The following is a 25,632-nucleotide window of genomic DNA, read 5'->3' as shown; positions in this document are numbered from 1 at the left end:
GGCTTGCAGAGAAACAGCCAATGAATGATCATCAGTTTAAACAGAAAATATGGGCCTGTTTTGTTCTGGAGGCTGATCCCAGTAATGCCCCTAACAAGCTGCCTGGAAAGCCAGGGCATGATGCCCACTGCTGGAGACATGTTGATTGAAGAACTGTGCTTGTCCTGACAAGCTGCTAAAAATAACAAGAAGAACAGGAAGGCAAAACAGGTTCCTGGGAATGTAAGACAGTTACTCCGATGTCAGTTTTATTCCAATTGCTCTCACTGATATGAAGAGGAGAAAGAAGTATCTGGTACAAAAGATGTTAACTTCCTAGACAGCACCCTGGAGACTTAAAAGAATTAATACAACCCTTTAAAGGAGACTGCCATTTCACTGGAGGATGCAAAAGTCCTAGGAGAATCAGAGCAAAGCTGAATGCCTTTGTCCTGCATAATTAATAGAGCCTGGTATTTCTTTTCTTCTTCTTCTATATATTTTTTTAAAACATAAACTCTCATTGATTGGGGGAAATATATTCACACTGTAAAATGTTGGGCAGGTACTATCTCTTTGGTTCAAGTATGTCCCTTTGGGGGGGAAAGTCCATATTTCATGGTGATAAATTCACCTCATAAGTAGAAAAACTGAACACAAATATACTGCTATGTCAACTTTATTGATTTTTGCACCATTGTAAAGACCTTCATCGTCCTCCAATATTTCTTAAATCTATCAGCATCTCAGAAAGTGACCCTGAAAGCCTCATTTATCTGTAGAGGAAAAGATCCCTTCTCTTAGGTTCACCCATAAACACTGTGATTTAAACAGCTCAGGCCTGCCTCTGCTTCTGGAAGGGAACCTGTACTGAGAAAGCAGTTCTCAGAGGCATGGGCAACAGTTTCTTTTTCTCTGGAAAAAAGAATAGCTGGGTGTTAATTTCAGCTAAATGCCCATAGCCAAATGTCTTTTTGAAAGTCCTGTGAATATAGTTAACCATGCACTTTGATTGACATTGATACATTGACATCAATAGGTTTGATTGCAGGGCTCCTTTTTGTATTCAGTTCAGTTCAGTCGCTCAGTCGTGTCTGACTCTTTGCCACCCCATGAATCACAGCACACCAGGCCTCCCTGTCCATTACCATCTCCTGGAGTTCACTCAAACGTCCATCGAATCGGTGATGCCATCCAGCCATCTCATCTTCTGTCGTCCACTTTTCCTCCTGCCCCCAATCCCTCCCAGCATCAGAGTCTTTTCCAATGAGTCAAGTCTTCGCATGAGGTGGCCAAAGTACTGGAGTTTCAGCTTTAGCATCATTCCTTCCAAAGAACACCCAGGAACGATCTCCTTTAGGATGGACTGGTTGGATCTCCTTGCAGTCCAAGGGACTCTCAAGAGTCTTCTCCAACACCACAGTTCAAAAGCATCAGTTCTTCAGCGCTCAGCTTTCTTCACAGTCCAACTCTCACATCCATACATGACGACTGGAAAAACCATAGCCTTGACTAGATGGACCTTTGCTGGCAAAGTAATGTCTCTGCTTTTCAATATGCTATCTAGGTTGGTCATAACTTTCTTTCCAAGGAGTAAGCGTCTTTTAATTTCATGGCTGCAGTCACCATCTGCAGTGATTTTGGAGCCCAAAAAGATAAAGTATGACACTGTTTCCACTGTTTCCCCATCTATTTGCCATGAAGTGATGGGCCCAGATGCCATGATCTTTGTTTTCTGAATGTTGAGCTTTAAGCCAACTTTTTCACTCTCCTCTTTTACTTTCATCAAGAGGCTCTTTAGTTCTCTTCACTTTCTGCCAGAAGGGTGGTGTCATCTGCATATCTGAGGTTATTGATATTTCTCCCGGCAATCTTGATTCCAGCTTGTGCTTCTTCCAGCCCAGCATTTCTCATGATGTACTCTGCATAGAAGTTAAATAAGCAGGGTGACAATGTACAGCCTTGACGTACTGCTTTTCCTATTTGGAACCAGTCTGTTGTTCCATGTCCAGTTCTAACTATTGTTTCCTGACCTGCATACAGGTTTCTCAAGAGGCAGGTCAGGTGGTCTGGTATTCCCATCTCTTTCAGAATTTTCCACACTTTATTGTGATCCAAACAGTCAAAGGCTTTGGCGTAGTCAATAAAGCAGAAATAGATGTTTGTCTGGAACTCTTTTCCTTTTTTGATGATCCAGCGGATGTTGGCAATTTGATCTCTAGTCCCTCTGCCTTTTCTAAAACCAGCTTGAACATCTGGAAGTTCATGGTTCACATATTGCTGAAGCCTGGCTTGGAGAATTTTGAGCATTACTTTACTAGCATGTGAGATGAGTCCAACTGTGCAGTAGTTGGAGCATTCTTTGGCATTGCCTTTCTTTGGGATTGGAATGAAAACTGACCTTTTCCAGTCCTGTGGCCACTGCTGACTTTTCCAAATTTGCTGAGTGCAGCACTTTCACAGCATCATCTTTCAGGATGTGAAATAGCTCAACTGGAATTCCATCACATTCACTAGCTTTGTTCGTAGTGATGCTTTCTAAGGCCCACTTGACTTCATATTCCAGGATGTCTGGCTCTAGGTGAATGATAACACCATCATGATTATCTCAATCATGAAGATCTTTTTTGTACAGTTCTTCTGTGTATTCTTGCCACCTCTTCTTAATATCTTCTGCTTCTGTTAGGCCCATACCATTTCTGCCCTTTATCAAGCCCATCTTTGCATGAAATGTTCTCTTGGTATCTCTAATTTCCTTGAAGAGATCTCTAGTCTTTCCCATTCTGTTGTTTTCCTCTATTTCTTTGCATTGATCGCTGAGGAAGGCTTTCTTATCTCTTCTTGTTATTCTTTGGAACTCTGCATTCAGATGCTTATAGCTTTCCTTTTCTCCTTGCTTTTCGCTTCTCTTCTTTTCACAGCTATTTGTAAGGCCTCCCCAAACAGCCATTTTGCTTGTTTGCATATCTTTTCCATGGGGATGGTCTTGATCCCTGTCTCCTGTACAGTGTCATGAACCTCAGTCCATAGTTCATCAGGCACTCTATCAGATCTAGTCCCTTAAATCTATTTCTCACTTCCACTGTATAATCATAAGGGATTTGATTTAGGTCATACTTGAATGGTCTTGTTGTTTTCCCTATTTTCTTCAATTTAAGTCTTAATTTGGCAATAAGGAGCTCATGATCTGAGCCACAGTCAGCTCCCGGTCTTGTTTTTGCTGACTGTATAGAGCTTTTCCATTTTTGGCTGCAAAGAATATAATCAATCTGATTTCGGTGTTGACCATCTGGTGATGTCCATGTGTAGAGTCTTCTCTTGTGTTGTTGGTGAGGGTGTTTGCTATGACCAGTGCGTTCTCTTTGCAAAATTCTATTAGCCTTTGCCCTGCTTCATTCTGTATTCCAAGGCCAAATTTGCCTGTTACTCCAGGTGTTTCTTGACTTCCTACTTTTCCATTCCAGTCCCCTACAATGAACAGGACATCTTTTTTGAGTGTTAGTTCTAAAAAGCCTTGTAGGTCTTCATAGAACCATTCAACTTCAGCTTCTTCAGCATTACTGGTTGGGGCATAGACTTGGATTACTGTGATACTGAATGGTTTGCCTTGGAAAGGAACAGAGATCATTCTGTCGTTTTTGAGATTGCATCCAAGTACTGCATTTCAGACTCTTCTGTTGACCATGTTGGCTACTCCATTTCTTCTGAGGGATTCCTGCCCATAGTAGTAGATATAATGGTCATCTGAGTTAAATTCACCCATTCCAGTCCATTTGAGTTCGCTGATTCCTAGAATGTCGACATTTACTCTTGCCATCTCCTGTTTGACCACTTCCAATTTTCCTTGATTCCTGGACCTAATATTCCAGGTCCCATTGCATTATTGCTCTTTACAGCATCAGACCTTGCTTCTATCATGGGGTGGCGGCCAAGAGGTGCAACCCCACATCCAAGGAGCGGTGGCTGCACAGGCGCAGGAGGGCCGAGAGGAGCTACTCCACGTTCAAGGTCAGCGGTGAGAAGATACCCCTTGTCCAAGGTAAGGAGCAGTGGCTGCGCTTTGCTGGAGCAGCCGTGAAGAGATACCCCACGTCCAAGGTAAGATAAACCCAATAAGATGGTAGGTGTTACAAAAGGGCATCAGAGGGCAGACACACTGAAACCACAGTCACAGAAAACTAGTCAATCTAATCACACTAGGACAACAGCCTTGTCTAACTCAATGAAACTAAGCCATGCCGTGTGGGGCCACCCAAGACGGGCGGGCGTGGTGGAGAGGTCTGACACAATGTGGTCCACTGGAGAAGGGAATGGCAAACCACTTCAGTATTCTTGCTTTGAGAACCCCATGAACAGTATGAAAAGGCAAAATGATAGGATACTGAAAGAGGAACTCCCTAGGTCAGTAAGTGCCCAATATGCTACTGGAGATCAGTGGAGAAATAACTCCCTTCTGTATTACTTCTAAGCTTTCCTTCTAGTTTTAGGAGCTACGTTTGGACTTTAGATCTCATTCTTCAAGTCCTGTTCCTGCTAACCATCTTGTAGCTTTCAGTCACTACCACATACTCTGCTGCTACAGAAAAGCCTATGCTGACATTCAATATGTGACACTTGACTTTTAAAAACCATATTTCCTTCTAATGGCATTAATAAAACAGAGACTATCCCTAGATCAGAACAATTCTAAGGTGTCTTCTAGATGTAAATTCCTTTATTTTGACTATATCACTTTACAAATGTAAACGACTCACCCAAAGACACCTGCTAGGTGGAAGCAGAGTCAGAGACTTCTTAGTTACAAAAAAACTCACACTGCATTTACTACTAGAATATAGGATCTTTGAAGGTGGAGAGCTGGCTTATTTCTTTCTATATCTTATGGTGCCTACAATTGGTTGATTGTTAAATAAAATTTACTAAAAATGTGAACTAGAGGAAAAATCAATAGAGATTACAAGAATTGATTCAAAGCCAACAAACACAGCTAAATCTCATTATAAAAAATAAGGGATATAAGTTCAGCTCCTCAATTTAGGACCGTATACAACAGATCAAAATGGTTTAGATGTGATTGTTGATGCTGGACCAGTCATCAGCCAGGAAGGGCAAGATAGGAACATTCAGGGTAAATCTCGAAATTTGTGAGGCTGACATTATTTAACTGTGCTGCCCAATACTGTGGCCAAGAGCCACACGTGCCTATTTACATTCAAACTAACTAAAATGAAATTAAATGTAAAATCTGGCTCCACAGGCACACTAGCCATAATTTAAGTAATAGCCCCAAGTGCTTAGCGTCTATAGCACTGGACAGCTTAGAGGAACATTTCTATCATTGTAGAAAGTCTACTAAACACTGATATTTAGAGAGGACGGTCACTACTATTATTTCCAGTAATTATTTAATGGAGGAGGAGAATAAAGATGAGCAAAGGAGAATAAAGTGAAGAGAAAACATGATAAGGCCTTAGCTATTCTGTGCTAAACACTTGAAGTGCCTTAGTTAATGTAGTCCTTAAAACTTTCCTCCTGAGGTAGGTACTATAATTATCCTTATTTTCAATTTGATGACACTGTGCTAGGAGAGATTAAGGAAATCGCCTTAGTTATATACTTGTTAATTGGCTTAGTTGGGTTTTTAGTCAAGCCATCTGACTTCAGAGTCTATGCACAATGAGAAATTATGCTGCTCCAACTGAAAAACTTGAAATGTTTAGAGCCAGAAGAAACATTACACCCTATCTAGGTGGTTCTTAAACCCAGATATATATCAGAAGCACCTGAGGAATTGCACAAGATACAGTTCCCTGAGCCCTAAGCCAGAGCAACAGGGGTAGGGCAGAGGTTTGCACACCCTACCATGCCCACTGCTCTGCGTCTACAGCTAGAGTTGAGGATGACTATTTAGAGATGTCCTAATCTACCTTCCACGGGCCAGATGACAAAATGTAGTACCTACCTACTCAAAGTCAATGATAGTACCTATTGACAGATCTGAAATGAGAACATAGGTATCAGGGCTACCAACATAAGAGAATTTGGCTTGGGACAAATGAACAACCTTTGCAAATTTCTTGATAGATATTCTTATCTGTTCATATAACTTATATAATACTTAGAAATTATATGTCAGAATCATATAGTGCAAATTTTTTAAACCAGACAATGAATGTAACACCACTCTCCTCCTAAAACAAATAGGTTTTTCTCATTTAAAAGCAAATATTATTTTCTTCCTAAGAAAATAACATCCCTCTCTGAAGAATAAATAAACCCTATCTTCATGACAGCTCCCTGGTGCATCAGATGGTAAAGAATCTGCCTGCAAAGCAGGAGACTCTAGGTCAGGAAGATCCCCTGGAGAAGGGAATGGCTACCCACTCCTGTATCCTTGCCTGGAGAATTCCTAGGACAGAGGAGCCTAGACAGAGGAGAGTCCATGAGGTTGCTAAGAGCTGGACATGATTGAGCAATAACACTTTCACTGAAGAATAAATAACCTCTCATCATGACAGCAGTATAATGCAGTGGAAACAGGATGATCGCCAAGCAAGAAAGCTGGATTCTTGTCCCAACTGTGCCTATAACTCTGTGATGGAGGCAAGTGATTTCCTTTCTTTGAACTCTAGTTTCCTCATCTGTAAAATTAGTATGTCATATATGATGATGATCTTCAGGGTTTCTTCCCGCATTGCCTCCAACCTGACATTTGTATGCAATCTGAATAAACTTTAGAAAGGAAACTTCCAACCTGCTTAGGACAATGCATTCACTTCAATTCTAGTCAATCTATTTATTCCATGTCAAGGGAATAGAGGTGGACGTTCCATGAAAATGCTATCTTTTCTTTTGTTTTGTCAAGCTTTATTCTGATTCCTGCCACTTACTGGTCAGAGCTCTTGTAAGAGTCTGGAGCATCCAGACAACAGGACATTCCCTATAGCTGCCTTTTGGAAATGATAATGATATGCCTGCCTCTCTCTCTCCTACATTCACAGCTGCTGATCTGAAAATTATGATGTGTCAGACATTTTACCACCTTAACATCCATCAACTCATCTTTATATCTCTTGAAGCTTAACTGTAATGGATTTTTAGGTGGTTTAGAGAGATGAGCCAGCCAAGACAGAAGTCACATCATGAATAAACAGCATGCTGAATACACACTTCTTACCTTACGCTTGTTGGTAGGACACACGTAGAGATAGCTTAAAATCGTTTTCAACCCAACTTTATCATTCAGCTTCTCATAGGTTGTCCCATAATCGGTTGACCTATAATTCAAAAGGAGCATTAATGAGGACAGAAGTATACATCATTTGCCTGCTTGTCAATGTAATGCATGTTTTACCTAGTAGAATGGCTCTCCAGAGGTTTCTAAATGATTCATGTAGTATATAATGATGCTTAATTATGTACACAGTAGCATCATGTGAGTGGTTAACATTTGCATTTAAATTGAATTGGTAAAAATTAAAACTCCATCTCTCACTGCTCCTTAAGATTCGTGCATTGCGTAGAGAATGTGTTTAATTTTCAAAGATTAAGAATGAGGGTATCCCTTGAAACCAGACTAAGAAATAAAGACCTTTTACTTAGATCTGACATTTCCAAACTTCTGCTTTATCTTTGGCACAGTGGAAAAGTAGGTTCTCCTGATTTATCTACAAATTGTGTTTTCTTTCATGAGTCATAGGATATATGGTGGGCTAGTCCCTCCAAAGGTCATTCAGTCTTTTCTTATTATTTAAGAATAAGAAGATGTCTTAATAGTAAGTGAGATTTCACAGTTCTAATCGGTGGCCTTTTCCAGTGTTAAGCCACCTGGAGTTGGGAGGATATTACTTCTTGGCACTGACTCTGGTCATTTTTGGAGATTCTCTCATCTTTTCTTGACATTGGTCAATGACTTATTAATTTAGACTGAATAAACAGGCCTTAATTACCTTCTCTATATAAGTCTATTATATATTTCAGAATTGTACATCTTATTAGATCATCGTTGCAACCAAGTTCAGTAGGAAATATTATGTGTATTTGAAGAAAGTGGTTGAGAGAACATGAATGATCTTTTCAAAGTCAGTTAGAATTTGACTCTAGGTATTTTGACTCTAAGCTCTGTGTTACATTATACCACAGCTTTTTTTTTTTTTTAATTTAAAGGGAACAAATATAAAATCTGTCAGCTTCTTTACACATATAGGAGATTCCCAAGGAAAATGCAGTTCATCCATTCACATTTGTAGAGCCTCTAAAACGAACAGGCTCTGTGCTATGTTCCAGGATACAGCCCCTACTTTCAAGAATCCAATAGCTTTAAAAGGCAGAAAAATAAAGTGGTAATGTGTTATATGTAACAAAAGAGATGAAAATTAACAAGACTCGGAAAATAAAGTTGGTTTAGTCAGAAAAATCACAAAAATGCAATTATTTAAACTTATTTATATGATAGAAGTTTCATATTTCCATACACCATAAAGATGAAATAGAAGAGTTGTCTGTTATCAACCTCAATGTCATACATTAAGAGCCTACTCAGGATCAGGCACCAGAGCTAGAAAGCTATAAAACATATTAGCTAGGAATTAAAGAATTAAGAATTTACTACAGCTGGAGATACAGGGAGCTCTTTACCAAAAAAATATTTATAAGATAGATAAAAATTTTAGATTATATTAGACTATAATACATATTATATACATAAATTATAAGTAAGCAAATATAGACAACACTTTATAGAATTTAGATTACACTCCAAATCACTGAAGATTGGGGTATTATGAAAAGTTTCTTAGAAGGACTTTGGATCTTGAAAATGGAAAATGGGTAGGGTTTTAGAAAAGGAATGTAGAGTTGATAATTGAATAATAAGGGGGTTAGGGGTGCCAACAATTCCTGTAGTCAAAAATCAGCATACAACTTATCACTGGCCTTCTATATACACAGTTTCTCCACATCTGTGGTTCTGCATCCAAGGATTCAACCAAACACACATTGTAGAATCTACAGTATTTACTACTAAAAAAATGTGTATAAGTGGATACACATAGAGTTCAAATTTGTGTTGCTCAGGGGTCAGCTGTAGTCAGAGCATCCAAAAATAGAAGTCACCTCATATAATCCAAATATATAACTAGATTTCCTCAGGACCAGTCTGGGCTTTAGCTCAATCGAACAAATGCTTGCTTAATAACCAAGAATATTTGAAGAATATTCCTAATCTCTTTGCAGAAGAGCTTATCTATTAACCACGACAAACTTCTTTAAATTCTCCTTCCATATATTTTTTTTCTCATCAGACTTATCTGGACATGAAAATTCCTGTTACTTTCTAAGAAATATCTGAGGCTTCTTTCCTTACTCAGTCTAATCCTGGTGTTTGACCAGTCTTTCCCACTCTCACCGTGGTTATACTGAGTCAACTTTCTCTTCTTACTGCAACTCGCTTGTCTCCAAAATTTCAATAGTCTTTCTCTAGCTCCTTTTATTGGATAACTTTTTCTATTTGTATTCTTAATGATACAAGTTCAAGAACAAAAAACATAGATGCAAAACCTATGGAGGGGTGATGAGAAGAGGATTAAATGTACAAATACTTCCACATTTATAAATTTTGTGTAGGCAGAAATTAATAGAACTGTGTTGGGGATGCGAGAACAGTTTATGTTTTTCTAGTGCGATAAAAGAAAGGAGAAGCAGGGATCAGTTTATAAAAGCATGAAAAATAGTTTCCCGTAATTTCTATCAACTCAATCTCTGAGCTACTCAAAGAATATTTTTACATTCAAAACACAAACTACAACTACAAGGGAAAACTCGTGTGTGTGTGTGTGTGTGTGTGTGTGTGTGTGTGTGTGCGCACGCGCACACTTAACTGAAATCCAAGTGTGAAAGATGATAATGGAGTGACTAATTCAGATTTACGTGAACGACTTCCTTTTCAGATAACTTACAATGTAACTAGGAACTTTTCTCTTATTGTAACATCAGTAGCCCAGAAAGTTCAGGTATCTGCCATGACTTTTTGTGCCATTTTTGCCCCTTGATTTTTCAAAGCTCAAAAAGTGAATCAAAATTTGTTAATTGTCAATTCAAGCAAAATTAAATGTTTAAACATTGTGGTATTATAGTAACTAATAGAAAAAAACTGATGCATTTCCATATACCCCAAATGTCACAGACAAGCAATTGTCTGTGGCTGTCCCGCAGAACCAGAATTATATAGAGTGTTGACAAGTTTCATGGGTAAAACAACCAACCAGCTGGGATACACTGGTACAGTGATACAGGAGTGAAGACGCTTGACGATTGCGAACCAGTTGGCAAATAGTTTACTGCACCACATTCTCTGAGTAGCTACTTCTACCAGCCTCATCACCAGGGCCTCTCCTTGGAAAATGCCCAGATCGCCTTTCAGTCCCAGCAACCGAAAGATTGAGGGCTGAAATAGCAAAGTGTCACTGTGTGACCCAAGACACTTGCTCCAGCACCTGTTCTGAATGCCACTTCCTATGACAGTCAGCCTGAGCCCCAGCGGAGGAGACAGTGACCTTGGAGGAGGGACTGCACCCTGGAAGGCAATTCCTAGGGTCCATCTGCAAACCCAAACTCCCCTTCACAGCCAACAGATGCTTCCAGTCATGCCTGCACAGTCAAATGTGGGAAATTCAGTCTCCTAGGGATGTGGGCTAGGAAAGAACAGAGAAGAGACAGACAGTTGAGCAGCAGGCTGGCTGTGGAGCCAGTGCACTAGCTGTTAAATATTTTAAGTGTCATCTCTAAATACAGGGGAGAGGAGTATCATCTGAGATCAAAAAAATGTTAGGAAACACTTGATTAGGCAAAATTTAATGTTTCTTAACTTCAGAACTTAGAATTTTTATTATTCTTATATACATACATAAATTTTATTATTGTATTATACACTGCAAACCTCTTACATGCATATTTCATGAAGCATATTCAAAACATATTTGATTACAGGATCCATTCGTGAGAGATATCTAATGAGATTAGTCTTCTGAACAATATACTTTGGGAAACAATATGAAAGACCAAAAAAAAAAAAAAAAAGCCAAACAAAGATTATGGCTCTTGGTTTCATAAGAAAAGGAGAACAATAAAAATATTTAAAACAAATCAAATTTGCCAAGAGAAATGTCAGTTATGCTAACTATAAAGTGACTGTTGCTGTGAAGGCAAAAAGGAAGCAATCTTAAAAATAGGTACCATACACAGACATATTTAAGATGCAACATAAGCAGCCTTGAATCCTCCAATTGTACCATTTTTTAAAACATTCCAAAGCAAACATTTTTTCCAGTTGTGTTTATAAGTTGGCTTATTACAGATTAAAAACATAGCTTCTGTCAACACCTATACTGTGCTAGAAGATACAGAAAGCTTAAAAAATAAGAGTATCAGGAAAATAAATAGCAAATGATTAAATCAAGGACTGCAGGCTCTTGTGTTTGATCCTTAATCTTTACCCTTTTTGACAAATGCATCTTAAATAGTGACTTTTAGAACATTTGAAAGCATGTCTCTATTTAAGTATTTACTATATGCATAGACCTGAGAAGAGCTTCTCTGAGGGGTAGAGAAACCACATTCAAGGCATGGCCCCTGCTTTCCAAGAACTTATGATCTCTTTGAGATGACAGAGTTTCCAAGGGATGAACACCGGGCACAGCTAGTTTCCACAAGGAGTGGCAGAAATAAAATGTATGATTGGATTTCCTCTACTATAATCTTATAGTATCATCAAATTGGATATAAATAAGCACAGAATCATCTGTAAACTAAATTAATCCATAAAAAGTGCTGAGCACAATGGCTGATATGTAATAAACCATCTACAAATTATAGCTTTTGTTACTCCTTTTACCACTCATTCTTTTTCTTGATGATTTTTAGTATTCTTTGGCCAACATTCACTAAAACCCATCATGTGAATCCTCAAGGAAAATCTCAATCACTGAAAATGAGTTAGAGTTAGTTTGCTTAGAAGATAAGACTATCTCATGAAGCTATTACAATTTTAAAATGTAACCACATTTAGCCTATCATATTTTGAGGCATAAATGTTAGTAGTTTTGTGCGGAACTTGGATCAGAGAGGTAAGGTAAGCACTTGATAAAAGATTCTGTACTCTGCTTCTATAACAACTGTGTCAGGATTCTACTGCTGAATAGACTATTACATTTAAGAATCCTAACAGATATTATAAATGTACATTTATTGGGTGCTTACAATGTGATCTAAGCTCTTCGGCTCCTTCAGAATCCCATGAGAGGGACACTGGTATTAGTCACATGTTACCGATAAGGAAGGCCCACATGTATAACCAACCTACTTAAACTAAAGCCACAGAACTTGGAAGTGGAGCACTCACTAAGGGCTGTATCTTTAACCACATGCTGCATTTCCTCTCTCAAAAGCTACAAGAGGAAAAAGGAAATGTATGCACAAAACCTAATTCTACAAAAGGAATATGAACTGAAATTATTAGAAGTTCCCCATGGGGTAGGCCCAAGACTGGATTCTCTTCATACTTAGTAAAAATCCAGAGGACCTGCCAGAAGCCATATTAAGAGAAGTCTAACCAGAAACTCTCACAATGCTGCACAAAGAAAGTGTGCCTTGATGTGGCCCACTTAGGCTCCTGGGGAGGCTAGAAATACGGACAAGGTGAATGGGTCAACCTTTTAATGATGTGATGATGGCTCGTGAAGATTACCAAGATGTCACAGCTGAATGGCAAGAGCAATGACTTGAAGTCAAACAGAAGGGGACTTACGAGCTCACAAGCTGGGTCACCAGTCAGTGTCCTGTCTCCATACAAACTCCAGACTTGCTATAGACAAATAATATTGACTCTGTATCTAATAGGACTGCAGTATAATCCTGAGATTTCCATTCCTAGTACCTCTCCTTTTCCCCTCGCCCCTGATTCCTGCCCACTCCTGCCTTGTTATTCTTGTACTTGCAGAGCTCTTTATCTAGATACCCTGACAGATGGCCCCTCACTTCTTTCAGCGACCCCTCTCCTAGGACACTGCTCCTCCTTAGCCTCTTTTATTTTTTATTCATAGTATTTACCCACATCTGAAAGATTTTTACTTATTTTTTATTATAAAAATAAAATTCTCCCACCAGAATACAAGCTCCATGAGGGTAGGAAAGATGTCTTGTGGACTGCTGTCTTCCGAGCTCTCAGAAGAGCGCCCTACGCACTTGTGGAACCTGATTATTTTGGCTGAGTGACTGACTTCACAGATGTTTGCTCTTTTCATGTGGCCCACTGGATTTCCACGAAGTCAAAATTAAGAAGCTCAGCTATTCAGGCAAGAACCACTGAAGTCCTTGCTATGAGCAGATACAATGAGCTCTGCAGGCTGAAGTGGGACTAGGGTGGTCAGCATGCTCTATGCTCCTCTATTGTTTAATGGAGCAACCTCTGCCTGGCATTTATAACCTGGCCACTGGAAGCACCATAGGAAAGCACACATCTCTGTTCATGTCCAAGTCCCCAGTCCTCAGCACAATTCTGGTACATAGCAGGTGCCTTCTACAGACAGAGGGTGAATGAATGCATTAAGCCTGATGGACACCCTCTTTGAATTGAGGATAAGCTAGGCTTCTTCTTGAAAAAGGCTTTTAGAAAGTATCCACATAACTTGACAACTTCCTTCTCCACTTCCAGGCCCCAGAGACGGAATATACTCTCTCCCAGACACACCATGCCATAATGCCAAAGTCACGAAATGAAGACTGAAGCTGTAGAGAGAAGTCCGGGGACAAAAAATATCAAGGCATCACTCAAATCAGCTCAAATGAGATATCCTGAAGGAGGAACAGTGTTTAACTCTAAATCAAGTGTCTGCGGCTTCTGTGTTTTCTTTCCTAAAATCATTAAGAGCAGACACCTCCACTGTCCCTGGTGAATTTGGTGGCATAAAAATAGCTTCCAGAGGCAAGGGTGCACTGGCTACGTCCCAGACTCTGTTCCTGTAGAACTTAGGATGCATGAGGTTACAGCAGTGAGAATAATTTAGGGTTTGGAAAATGTTTGCGAGTGAGTCGACATTTAAATAACTTCATTATCATTCATTGACAGGTTTTTTTAACCTGTCAGTGCAATTGATATTTCTATTACCATGTTATAACAAACCCCTGCACATTTTAAATACAGTCACCAGATTCCATTAGTCTACCCACTGTCAAGAAAATATCTCCCAAACCATTTTTCATAATACCTCGAGAATATAATAGGCAATCTACATCAAACGATGACGTGGAGCTGAAGGAAATTGTCTCCTGCTTTCTAAGGATTCTGTCCTGAAATACATTTGCCTGTCAGCCTAAACATATAATTTAAAAGTGCTGCTGAGACATTATGGTGCATCCAGAGCTGAACAAGCTTCCCTCTGTTTTCTTGGATTCCTTGAGCTTTTCAGATTAACCTGCAGAATCAGAGGAAAGGGGGTTAAACAGCAGAATTGAGGGAGGCATGTCAATGTACTATACAGATACTTTCCACTTTGCCATATGACACAGTATTTGGAATGTCATTTAATTTTTAATAGAAAAGAAGTGTTTATTTTTTTAATGGAAGGGACAGTACTTATGTGTCATTAAACGATAAGCTGTGAAAGTCCCCTCTCATCTTCTTGGTCTTTCTTTGTCATCATTCTTCCCTTCCTTGTATCATCACACTGCATTCTTTTATTTTATTAAAGTATAGTTAATTTACAATGTTGTATTAATTTCTGCTGTATAAAAAAACTGATTCAATTACACACACACACACTCTTTTCCATTACAGTTTATCACAGGATATTGAATATAGTTCCCTGCATTGCACTGTATTCTTGATGTTTCTAGTCACACAGGATAGCTAAGAAACTGGAATATATCTGATTATAACTGCATGCATATTGCTCTGTGGGAAAGTGGTGATATAGAATAGAAGACATTGCCACCCACATACAGTTCTGCAGTAAGTAAAGATCTATGGTACTTAACATTAAAGAAAGGAGTTACCCTTACCTCTGAAATATCTCCCAGTTCATTTTGAGTGAGTATAAAAATAACCAAAACTGGTACTAATACCTAGAGTATTTTGCTTAAAAAAGGGAGTGCAAATTAACTTAGTCAGATGTTTTCTGTTCAGCTTTTTGGGGCATAGGTACAGGGAAGAGTAATTTTCTTAACAAGGTGATGTCCACGAGTTTCCTTCTGACAAACACACAGAGGATTGTCTAGCCTCACTGTCTCTTATCTGTACCCTCCACTTCAGCTCTCCTTCCATCCCTGGGGCAGAACATTGCCATCTTTGCACTGGCTAGATCTTGTTGCAATAGTCCAGGAGAAACTACTACTCACTCCTTCTCATAGAGGCAGCCTCACTTATCCCTCTCTGTCTTTGCAAATATAATACGCACTGCCCAAGAGACAGCAGTGGGGCGGGCAGAGGACACACACTCCTTATCATCTTTTCCTTTCCCTGGATGCCTCTCCTGACAACGCCAGCTGACTGGCAGCCTTTGCTGTTTCTTCTACAACATCCCATACCTGTCTATGCTGTCCTAAAATTGTCAATGCTCAAAGTGTTCAGTGCTAATAGACTACCTTCTCTGAAGGCAGGGCTAGTTTACATTTCTCTTTTCACCCTTTTTTCCCCCCATCAAAATTCACTCATATACTTTCTCCCTTCCTTTATTGAGCCTTCTCACGGCCCTCTGCTGAATGGGATGACTCTCCTTTATATCCCACATAACTCACTTGAATCCTCTCCTGTTACGTTCCATATTTGCCATACATTACCCTCATCTAGGTCTGCTCCCCTCTCATCTGATGGCCAGCGGCTGGACAACAAGCTGTATTAATGCTTACTCTCTGTCTCTCCCTCCACCATTGTAGCTTCTCCATGGTGTTCAAAAGATGCTCAAACAATGTTGCTGATTGAACACCCTGAGACCTTTTCCTCTATTACCAGAAGCTATCATTCAAGAAATTTCACATTATTCTCTTTTTATGCATTTCTTTTTGGAGGATGAGGGAGCAAGAAAATTTCAGGATTCCCTGCTGGGTTTGAGTCAGACAGGATTAATGCTGAGGCAGAAATATAAGAGAAATTAGGGGCTGACTTAGGAAGCACACATACAAATGTGTACGTAAAATGTATTATGCATTAATGTACTAAATATTATATACAAATAGAGCAATGCAAAACATAATATGCATTTATCAGTTACAAGGATACAGACAAATTTAGGAAAAGGGAAGTCTGCTTAGCTTTTTAAAGCGTTCTCTCTTTTGACATGACCCTAATCCCCAGGCATTTTTGATCCAATGCAAAGCTTCCATGACCACGCTGAGGTCACATCCCCACAAGCTGCAATACGCTACACTCATAACTGGCTGTGCCAAATATTTTATGAATAATAATAGTGGACATTCACCAAATGCTTAAAACATCCCACACCCTGGGCTGACAAGCACTTTGTAAGGATTAGCTCATTTAATCCTCATAGCACCCTATGAGTTAAGAACTGGGACGATCTACATTTTACAGATGTAGAGATTGAGACTTAAAGAGGATGAGCAACTTGCCAATACCACACAGCAATGATGAGCAGGGACTGGATTCAAACTTGGGCATTTAGTCTCCAAAGCCAGCTTCATACAGACACAATGTGGCTTGTCCATTTAAGCTTTATGCTCATTATAGGCGGAGAGGGTAATGGCAACCCACTCCAGTACTCTTGCCGGGAAAATCCCATAGACAGAGGAGCCTGGTGGGCTGCAGTCCATGGGGTCGCGAAGAGTCGGACATGACTGAGCGACTTCACTTTCACTTTTCACTTTCATGCATTGGAGAAGGAAATGGCAACCCACTCCAGTGTTCTTGCCTGGAGAATCCCAGAGACGGGGGAGCCTGGTGGGCTGCCGTCTATGGGGTTGCACAGAGTCGGACACGACTGAAGTGACTTAGCAGCAGCAGCTCGTTATAGGAAGATGGAATAGTTTGTCTGGAAAACAACAGCATTTTCTAAGAGAGCTCCCAGAATGTAGATCACCTTCTTCCCCAGTGAGGAACCACTACTGTTTATGACATTTGCCAATTATCATTCTAAAGTCAATTTTCTATTTGAATAAGGACCCTGAGCCCAAGCATCTAATAAACCAAGACTCTAAAGGCATTGATGGCTCTAGGGACTACTGCAGCTTGTGCCTTTGCTTGTGAAGACTGAACGGTACCAGACATGAAAGGACATCCACATGTATATTCCTTGCTTTAGAATCCTTATCAGAAAATGAATTTAACCTGCAACTGCTCATCAGCATTTGTTATTTCTGGCAGAGTGCTTCACTTCACTCTCACATGGTATGCTGGTTGACTAAAGGAGCACTATGATTATCTTGCCTGGAAATAGGCAAAAATAAGTAAAATATTTATCAAATGAAGCCAATGTAAATCAGTCCTCCTAGTCCTTCAATCAGAACATAGTGAAAACTATGGAAAAAAAATGCATTCTGGAAGCTAAGCAACTAGTCATTTAGTGGTGATAATAGGATTTATTTGATTCCCTGATATTTAAATGATTAATTATCCTAAATTATGGAAGTTGTTCTCTGGGAGTCATGATATAAGGGTATTTTATGAGTTTTTTGGTTTTTTTTTTTCTATACATGGTAGGAGCCTCAACCTCACATGATGACTAAAAATTAAGTGAATTGGAAATGAGTAAATTATTTCCCCACATGTAATTGGAGAGGACTGAACCACTGATCTCTAGTCATGACTGCAAAATTCAAGGATTTCTGTAGCAGGAGTGGTTTTGAGGAACTTGACATCCATAGTGAAGCCTGGAGTAAGGCTTAGAGAAAAACACCATCCCCAAATCACAGGAGACAACCAGGGGCTGGAGTTTCAAGAGGAGGGTATACCCTCTTTGCCTTTTACATGTTGTCTACTTTCTATTTAGCTTCTTTAAAGACGAAATGATTGAGCCTGGAGAGAAAACATGATTTGTTCATTACTGCATGAAAAGTGAAGTGAACGTTTTAGTCATTCAGTTGTGTCTGACTCTTTGTGACCCCATGGACTATAGCCTGCCAGATTCCTCTGTCCATGGTATTCTCCAGGCAAGAATACTGGAGTGGGTTGCCATTGCCTTCCCCATGGGATCTTCCTGACCCAGGGATCTAACCTGATTCTCCTGCATTGCAGGTAGATTCTTTACCATCTGAGCCACCTGGGAAGCCCTCATTACACCGTATAGTTTCTTAAATAATCACTATTTATGGGGGATCTCCATCTATTAACGTGAAGGAAGCTAAAGATTCTAAAATGGATCTTCAATAAAATCTTAGAGGTAATTTGATCTGTTTAGTGGTTTTTATTCTTATTTTTTATTAAAGTAGTGGGGTATTTAAAACATATTTCAAATTGTACAGTAGACACATAGGAGTTAAATTCATTGAACCCCCTGTTGTCCACTCTAGCCCATACCCAGATACCCTGGTTTGCCTCTTTTAGTAACCCTTTAACACTTTCACACAACCTCCAGAAATCAATATAGTACGGTTTCTACACAATTGAATAGGTCTGACCTTATGATTCTGCAGATAAAGAAGCTAAGACTCAGTGTAAAGTAAGCCAAGAATTCAGTTGAGACCAAGTCATGAAGAGAACACAGGTTTTCTGATTCATGTGCTAAGGCATTTTTCAGAATTTCAGGCTATAAAATATGCAAAGTACCATTATCTCATTAGAGAAAAATAATTATAAAGCTTAATCATCCTAGAATTAATACTGTAAGAAACACGATTCTACATATAAAAGTTAATTCTCCTCCAAAACTAAAAACAAATAAAACATAAAAATTTAAAATAATAATAAAAATAATTACAAAATAAACTAAATCAGAACCCTAGATATATACAAAACTATGTGTAACCACACTTTGGAATCATATCAAACTGAAAATAGTGGTTACATTCAGGAAAGGGACCAGGATGAGGGATGACAGTCAAAGAGGATATTAAAAATCACAAATATATATAGTGCTTACTGAGAATACATTTCAGAATCCCTCGTGGAATGAAATTTGAAAGGAAAGCCCAGAAACACTTTAGTCATTGATCTTTATCCCTGCCAGTCTTTATGCAGTGATATCGAACCCACTCACAGGCAATACTCTGCTCAGAAAATCTGATGGTCCAGCCAACTGGAGCTCTAACCTACACCATGACTCCAGGCCACACTGACACTTGTCCATAAATATCCAGGAAAACTGTCAGGTCCTACTTCCCTCAGCTTTGCCAATTTTATTCAAAAATCCAGGAAAAACTGGCAATCCTACCCACAATCTTACCACGGTCCCTTCATTGCATTATTAAATATGTCAAGATGACCACAATATAAATTAAAACACCCAGGTGTTTCTTGGCTTGAAACTTATCGTGGCATTGGTAGCACCAGAATACTTAGTAATAGGTGCTAAAAAATGCTCACCAGAAGTCCAAGACTCTGATTCTTCATAATCACACACAACGTGTAGTTAATCTACATATTAGAGTGCACTGATATAGTATAATGGCCCATTCATTAATTCAACAATTATTTGTACTGTGTCTCCTAGGTTCCAGGCCTTGTTTCTGACACTGGCAATAAAACAGAAAAACAAAAAACAAATACAACATCGCTGTTCCTTTGCTTACACTCTAGCAGAAAGAGACACATTAGAAACATATAAGTATTAGTCGCTCAGTCGTGTCCAACTCTTTGCAAACCCATGGTCTGTCCATGGATCCTCCAAGCAAGAATACTGGAGTGAGTAGCCTTTCCCTTCTCCAGGGGATCTTCCCAATCCAGGGATCGAACCCAGGTCTCCTGCATTGCAGGCGGGTTCTTTACCAGCTGAGCCACAAGAGAAGCCCAAGAATACTGGAGTGGCTAGCCTATCCCTTCTCGAGGGGATTTTCCTGACCCAGGAATCGAACCAGGGTCTCCGGAATTGCTGGTGAATTTTTTACCAACTGAGCTACTAGGGAAGCCCTGTAGTCAGAGAAGGCCTTACTAATAAGACATTTGAGGATAAATCTGAATGATATATGTGGGAAGGTACGCATGTTGAGAAAGACTGTTACAAGCAGAGGAAAAAGCAAGTGCAAGGGCATAGGGTCAGGTCCAAGTTCTGGATGTCTGATTTATGGCTGGACAGCATATTAAAAAGCAGAGACATCATTTAGTTGATAAAGGTCCATATACTCAAAGCTATGGTTTTCCCAGTAGTCATGCACAGATGTGGGAGTTGGATCATAAAGAAGGCTGAGCATCGAAGAATAGATGCTTTCAAATCGAATTGTGGTGTTGGAAAAGACCTCTTGAGAGTCCCTTGGACTACAAGAAGATCCAACCAGTCTATCCTAAAGGAAATCAACCCAGAATATTCACTGGAAGGACTGATGCTGAAACTAAAGCTCCAATACTTTGGCCACCTGGTACGAAGACCCTGGTGCTGGGAAAGATTGAGGGCAGGAGGAGAAGAGGACGACAGAGGAAGAGATGGTTGGATGGCATCAGTGAATCAATGGACATGAGTCTGAGCAAGCTCCAGGAGATGGTGAAGTACAGGAAAGCCTGGCGTGCTACAGTCCATGGGGTCACAAAGAGTTGGACATGACTGAGCGACTGAACAACAAATGGTTAGTCCACCAATTTAGAACTACATTTATTTTTTTTAGTATGTAGCTCCATTTATTCAAGAACTACTTATCTTAAATCCTAAAGGAAGGGAAGAACACCAAAATAATAATGGAACGTGAGATGCAGCATGATTTCTTAAAACTGAGATCATGTTCCTTGATACATATTCCTGCAGGAGATACAGTAGAGCAAGTTGATTACAAGTGGCACCTGCTGGGCTTCAAGGGCTGAAATACTATGTATTTGAAAACCAGATTTCACCCTCACAGAACATCACGAAACTCTGCTTGATGGAGGTGAGTTGGTGACACATTATTTTAGAGAACTAAACTTATTTCTGAACAGAACTTATTTCCAATACCCTGACCCAGACTCTTCTGAAAGGTTTTGCCCTATAACTTACTATTTTTCATCTCCCAAAGCCACCCAAATTGATTTTCTACATACATCTCTGCTTTTCACAGTCCTATTTTTCAAACTACATTTCTCTCATTCTCTCAAAAATAATATGTCCTCCAATTCACCTCCATTAAGCAGCATTTTCAATTTTCAATATCTGGCTCCAGTTTCTAATTGCACCAATAACTCCTTCAACTCAAGGCCTTCACATTTCTCTCACTTCAGAACATTTAGTGTTTATATGCCTACCTTACAAGAAAAGTGATTAGGGGTCACCCTTCCTGGAGGAATCAATGCCAGGACTTGTCACAGTAATGGGCTCTGAAGTTGCCTATGAGGCTTTGCCAATGACCTGCTGAGTGACCTTGGGCAAGTTGCCCAACCTCTCTGGGCTGTTCAGTAATAATGGTGATTGACCTCACAAGGTTGCTGAGAAGAAACACTAATCAACCTGATTGGGGAGCAGTCAATATAGAGAGCTTTATAAATATTTACTAATATACAAGGAGCTCACCGCATATGAGAGTAAAAAGATTTGCATAATCACAGAAAACCCTGTCTGGACCCCAGAATAACCATCAACATGGTGCCTGACATGGTTTCTTTCTCTTAAAATTTAAGGCTATCAGCATTCTGGGATGGTTTCCATTTTGAATCCTAAGAGAGGGGAAAGAATCAGATCAGTGAAGCCTTAGTCACCTACTAACCAAAGAAAGCAATGCCTCTAGATCACTAAAGTAGGAATAGTGCATGCAAGGAAAAATGTATGCACGCCACTTCTATAAAAAGTGTGTGTACCACCGAGCTTGTCACTCAACAACTAGGTAAACTGAGGATAATATATTACAGATACAGTTCTGGACAGGTGTGTTACTTGCTCAGTTGTGTCCGACTCTTTGCGACCCCATGGACTGTAGCTTGCCAGGCTCCTCTGTCCATGAAGTTCTCCAGGCAAGAATACTGGAGTGAGTTGTCCAGTTCTGGACATGAGGCAAAAAATATTCAATAAACCAAGCAAGGATCCTATTCTCAAGGAGGCTGCATTTTAGCATAAGATAATCAACCCCTTCAATAAAACTGTTTATATTTTCCTGTTTACATAAATACTCAGATGAAAACAAAAGAGGGTCCTGCTGTATACAGTGACAGTGTGGTGGCTACATAGATCGGATGGCTTTGGGAGACCTCGATGAGTAGATGATGCAAGCATGCACTGGAAGCAGAGGAAGCTACAAATGCAGAGGCCTTAAGGTGTATTCAAGAAACCATAAGAAACTTGTGTGCTCTTAGCTTAGAGGGGGATGAATACAGAGAAATACACAGGACCTAGATCATGTAAGGTCTTCCTTAAAGTACATGGTAAGAAGTTTAGATTTTCTCCCAGGTGAGACCATAAGGCATAGGAAAGGTGTGGTCAAAGCCAAGTCTGAAGTTGACTACATTTTATAAGGATCATTTTGGCTACTGTATGGAGAATAAACTAGAAAATACAAGAAGTAAAAAAGCAGAGTCCAAGTAAATGAGAAATACGGCCCAGACGAGGGACTCAGGCCAGGAGTCACTCCTGGGCTTGATTTTTCAGTGAGGAATACCTGCAGGCTACCAGAAAGTTATCAATTGTACCAAAACCTAGTAACCTATGACTATTTCTATGAACATTTCATAATAATTTCATATTCATTATGCATAATTTTTTCTAGGTATAATTTATATAATAATTTCTTCAACTCACACTCTTAGCACAGGCCTGATTCAATACTTGACAGTCCCTTTTTTCTTAGGACCATACAGTTCCTGAGACATTCTGCTTACAGAGACCCTAGAAGGAGTATGACTTCTTTGACATTGAGGGTGCAGTTTGTATAATCAAAATGAATAATTCAGCAGTGTATTAGTTATGCTTTATGATTATCGCTCACTTCAACTTGAGCTACAGTTTGAGAGTTATGGACTTTTTTTTTTTTTAATCACCAGAAGCTCATCCATCACTATGCATCCAAGGGATCTACCAGATTACAAAGTCTGCTATATAGCAACGATTGTGATTCAAAATATGAATCAGTATGCTGGTCCCCTGACACCTAACCTTAGGTGACGCACAGGATCTCCAGATGAATTTTTACAGGAAGTGAGATGAAAGCACATAGCTGGAGACTGATGCCAGGGCAAGGGCCAAGAGAACATGCTCTTTGGCTGCTTCCCAGATGAAAAATGGTCAGAAGTGCAGATTGTGTGTCACAGCTACCTGAGGGGTGACAGAGAAATGACAGGCAGGGTGCCCTGGCATTTTCACATCAGGGTGTATGAACCAAATTTTCTCAAAATGAAGAGTGATCACCCAAAATCCTGTTCAGAGTTTGCCTTAGGAAAGGAGTCTCCAGGACTCCTTGCTTAAGTCATTCAATGCTCAGCATCGTTTATGTAGTTAACTGGGAGCTAAACTTCCCTCCCATATTACCATGCAACGTCTTGTGTCTCTTGCAAATACCACCACCGTGAACACCTACCTGATCATTTTCCATCCCGGTACCTTAAGATGTAGGACTCCCCAGGTGACACTAGTGGTAAAGAATCTGCCTGCAGTGCAGGAGACACAGGAGATGCAGGTTTCCATCCCTGGGTTGGGAATATCCCCTGGAGTAGTGCAAGACAACCCACTCCAGTATTCTAGCCTGGAGAATCCCACAGGCAGAGAAGCCTGGAGGGCTACAGCCCATAGGGTCGCAAAGAATAGGACATGACTGAACCAACTTAGCATGCATGTACTGAAGATGTGATGTTTTCATATCTTTAAGAGGTTTTTTTTTTTTTTTTTCTAGAAGGAGCTTTCCTTGGATAGAGGCAGTTTCCTTTATACAGTGTCTAACATCAGGCCTTAAGTAATTAGCCATGTACCAAATATTTCTGACAGTGATGAGACTAATGAGACTCAGTTACTATTTTCATACTCCCAAAGGCATTTCAACCCTTGTTTGCTGTAAAATGTGTTTGAAGTTCCTGAGAAAGAACTATTCTTTTTGCCAAAGCTTGCTTTTTATACCAATTATTAGTAAGAACCAATCTTTTCTAAAATTCAAGGAACAAAATTGGGCTGTTTCATGGGCTTTAGGAGCAAAATCAAGCATTAATCTACTCTTTAAGAGGTGGAACTCTATTCAAGAGAGAGTCACAGTCCTCAGCAAAATTCTTGTGAACAGTGGAAAATAAAGTAACGGTTTGATATACGTATCATGATGGACTTCTGGGACCAGCCTGATTAGAATTCTGGAGAAGAACCTGGGAATTTGCAGATTCTGGAGGAGCATAGTCTGGGAAACCAATGTGCATGGCAACTATGCAGATTCAACAAGCATTGCCCACCAAAGATGGAGCAACTGCTATGTACAGAACCTTGCTCTGAAACAGTAGAGCAGAGAAAAGGGGCAATAGGAGGGCCATGACTGAAAAAAGCAAAGGCTTCTTCTACAACCCCTGGCAAGAAATTCGTACAGACAGACTTCTGTACTGTATAGACAGCGGGGGAAAAAAGGGCTCCAAAAGACATGAGACTGTGGCCACACTCACACAACTTCTTCACAGGCAGGACCCAGTTTCAAGTGTCAGTCCTGGCATCAAAGTCCATACTCACAACCTCTGTCTTAGATTATCTCCTCAACACTCTCATCCAAGAACGAACTGAAGATTTCAGGTCTCCCTCAACCCGTACCCCTTACCTACACACGGCCCTATGGTAGTCATGGCCAGGTCATATAAGACCTAGAGAATTTGTTTTGGGGAGTTACTAAAGTTTGTGAACAGCCCAAGAACAGAAAGAGCTTCTTTTAAAAATCCAGATACAACCAATCAATACTTCTGAGCTGAAAAAATCCCCTTCTCACTCTCCCAGTGCTTTTCAGCTGGGGTGCCACTCTCCCCTAGGAGATCCTCTGTAAAAGTGTCAGATGTACTAACATTGTCATAATGATTGAGGATGGGGGCCTGGTGATGCTAGGTGTCATCACATATAATTTTGAAATGTCCCACTAGGTTCTCTTTACATAGCTAGAAAAATATCTCTAACAGCAAACTTCATTTTATATATAAACATAATTTTCCAATTATTAAAATATACTACATTTTATAAACTCTGGCTCCAGTGTAACTAGGGGGAAGATTATATTCTATTTTTTTTTAAACTGAGAGGTTCACCATTTCTAAAAATTACATAACTGATGACCATGCTACTCAGGGAACTTAGGCTTCCAAACCTAATCACTTGTGTCTGTCTTCACTGTAGCTCTTCTTTCTGACAATTTTACTTCTAATAGTGTACTGTCTAAACACTGAAATATTAAAATACTTTTAAACAGTGGAAACAGTGACAGACTTTATTTTGGGGGCTCCAAAATCACTGAAAATGGTGACGGCAGCCATGAAATTAAAGGACACTTGCTCCTTGAAAGAAAAGTTATGACCAACCTAGACAGTATATTAAAAACCAGAGACATTACTTTGCCAACAAAGGTCCATCTAGTCAAAGCTATGGTTTTTCC

The 25,632-nt window shown here is 39.7% G+C and overlaps 1 protein-coding gene across 5 annotated transcripts in view; it reads right to left on the bottom strand.

Annotated features, from left to right (window-relative positions):
* The window catches only part of SORCS1 (sortilin related VPS10 domain containing receptor 1), a 575,198-nt gene that overhangs the window by 250,860 nt on the left and 298,706 nt on the right, over positions 1-25,632 (bottom strand). For all 5 annotated transcript variants that reach the window (XM_070363590.1, XM_005897015.2, XM_005897018.2 and 2 more), the window contains exon 3: positions 7,157-7,256. In XM_070363590.1, the coding sequence (XP_070219691.1) occupies positions 7,157-7,256 (100 nt within the window). The remainder of the gene's footprint in view (positions 1-7,156; positions 7,257-25,632) is intronic.

This window comes from Bos mutus, chromosome 26 (assembly GCF_027580195.1).
Source record: "Bos mutus isolate GX-2022 chromosome 26, NWIPB_WYAK_1.1, whole genome shotgun sequence".
Lineage (NCBI taxonomy): Eukaryota > Metazoa > Chordata > Mammalia > Artiodactyla > Bovidae > Bos > Bos mutus.
This window is presented reverse-complemented; position numbering and strand designations above follow the sequence as displayed.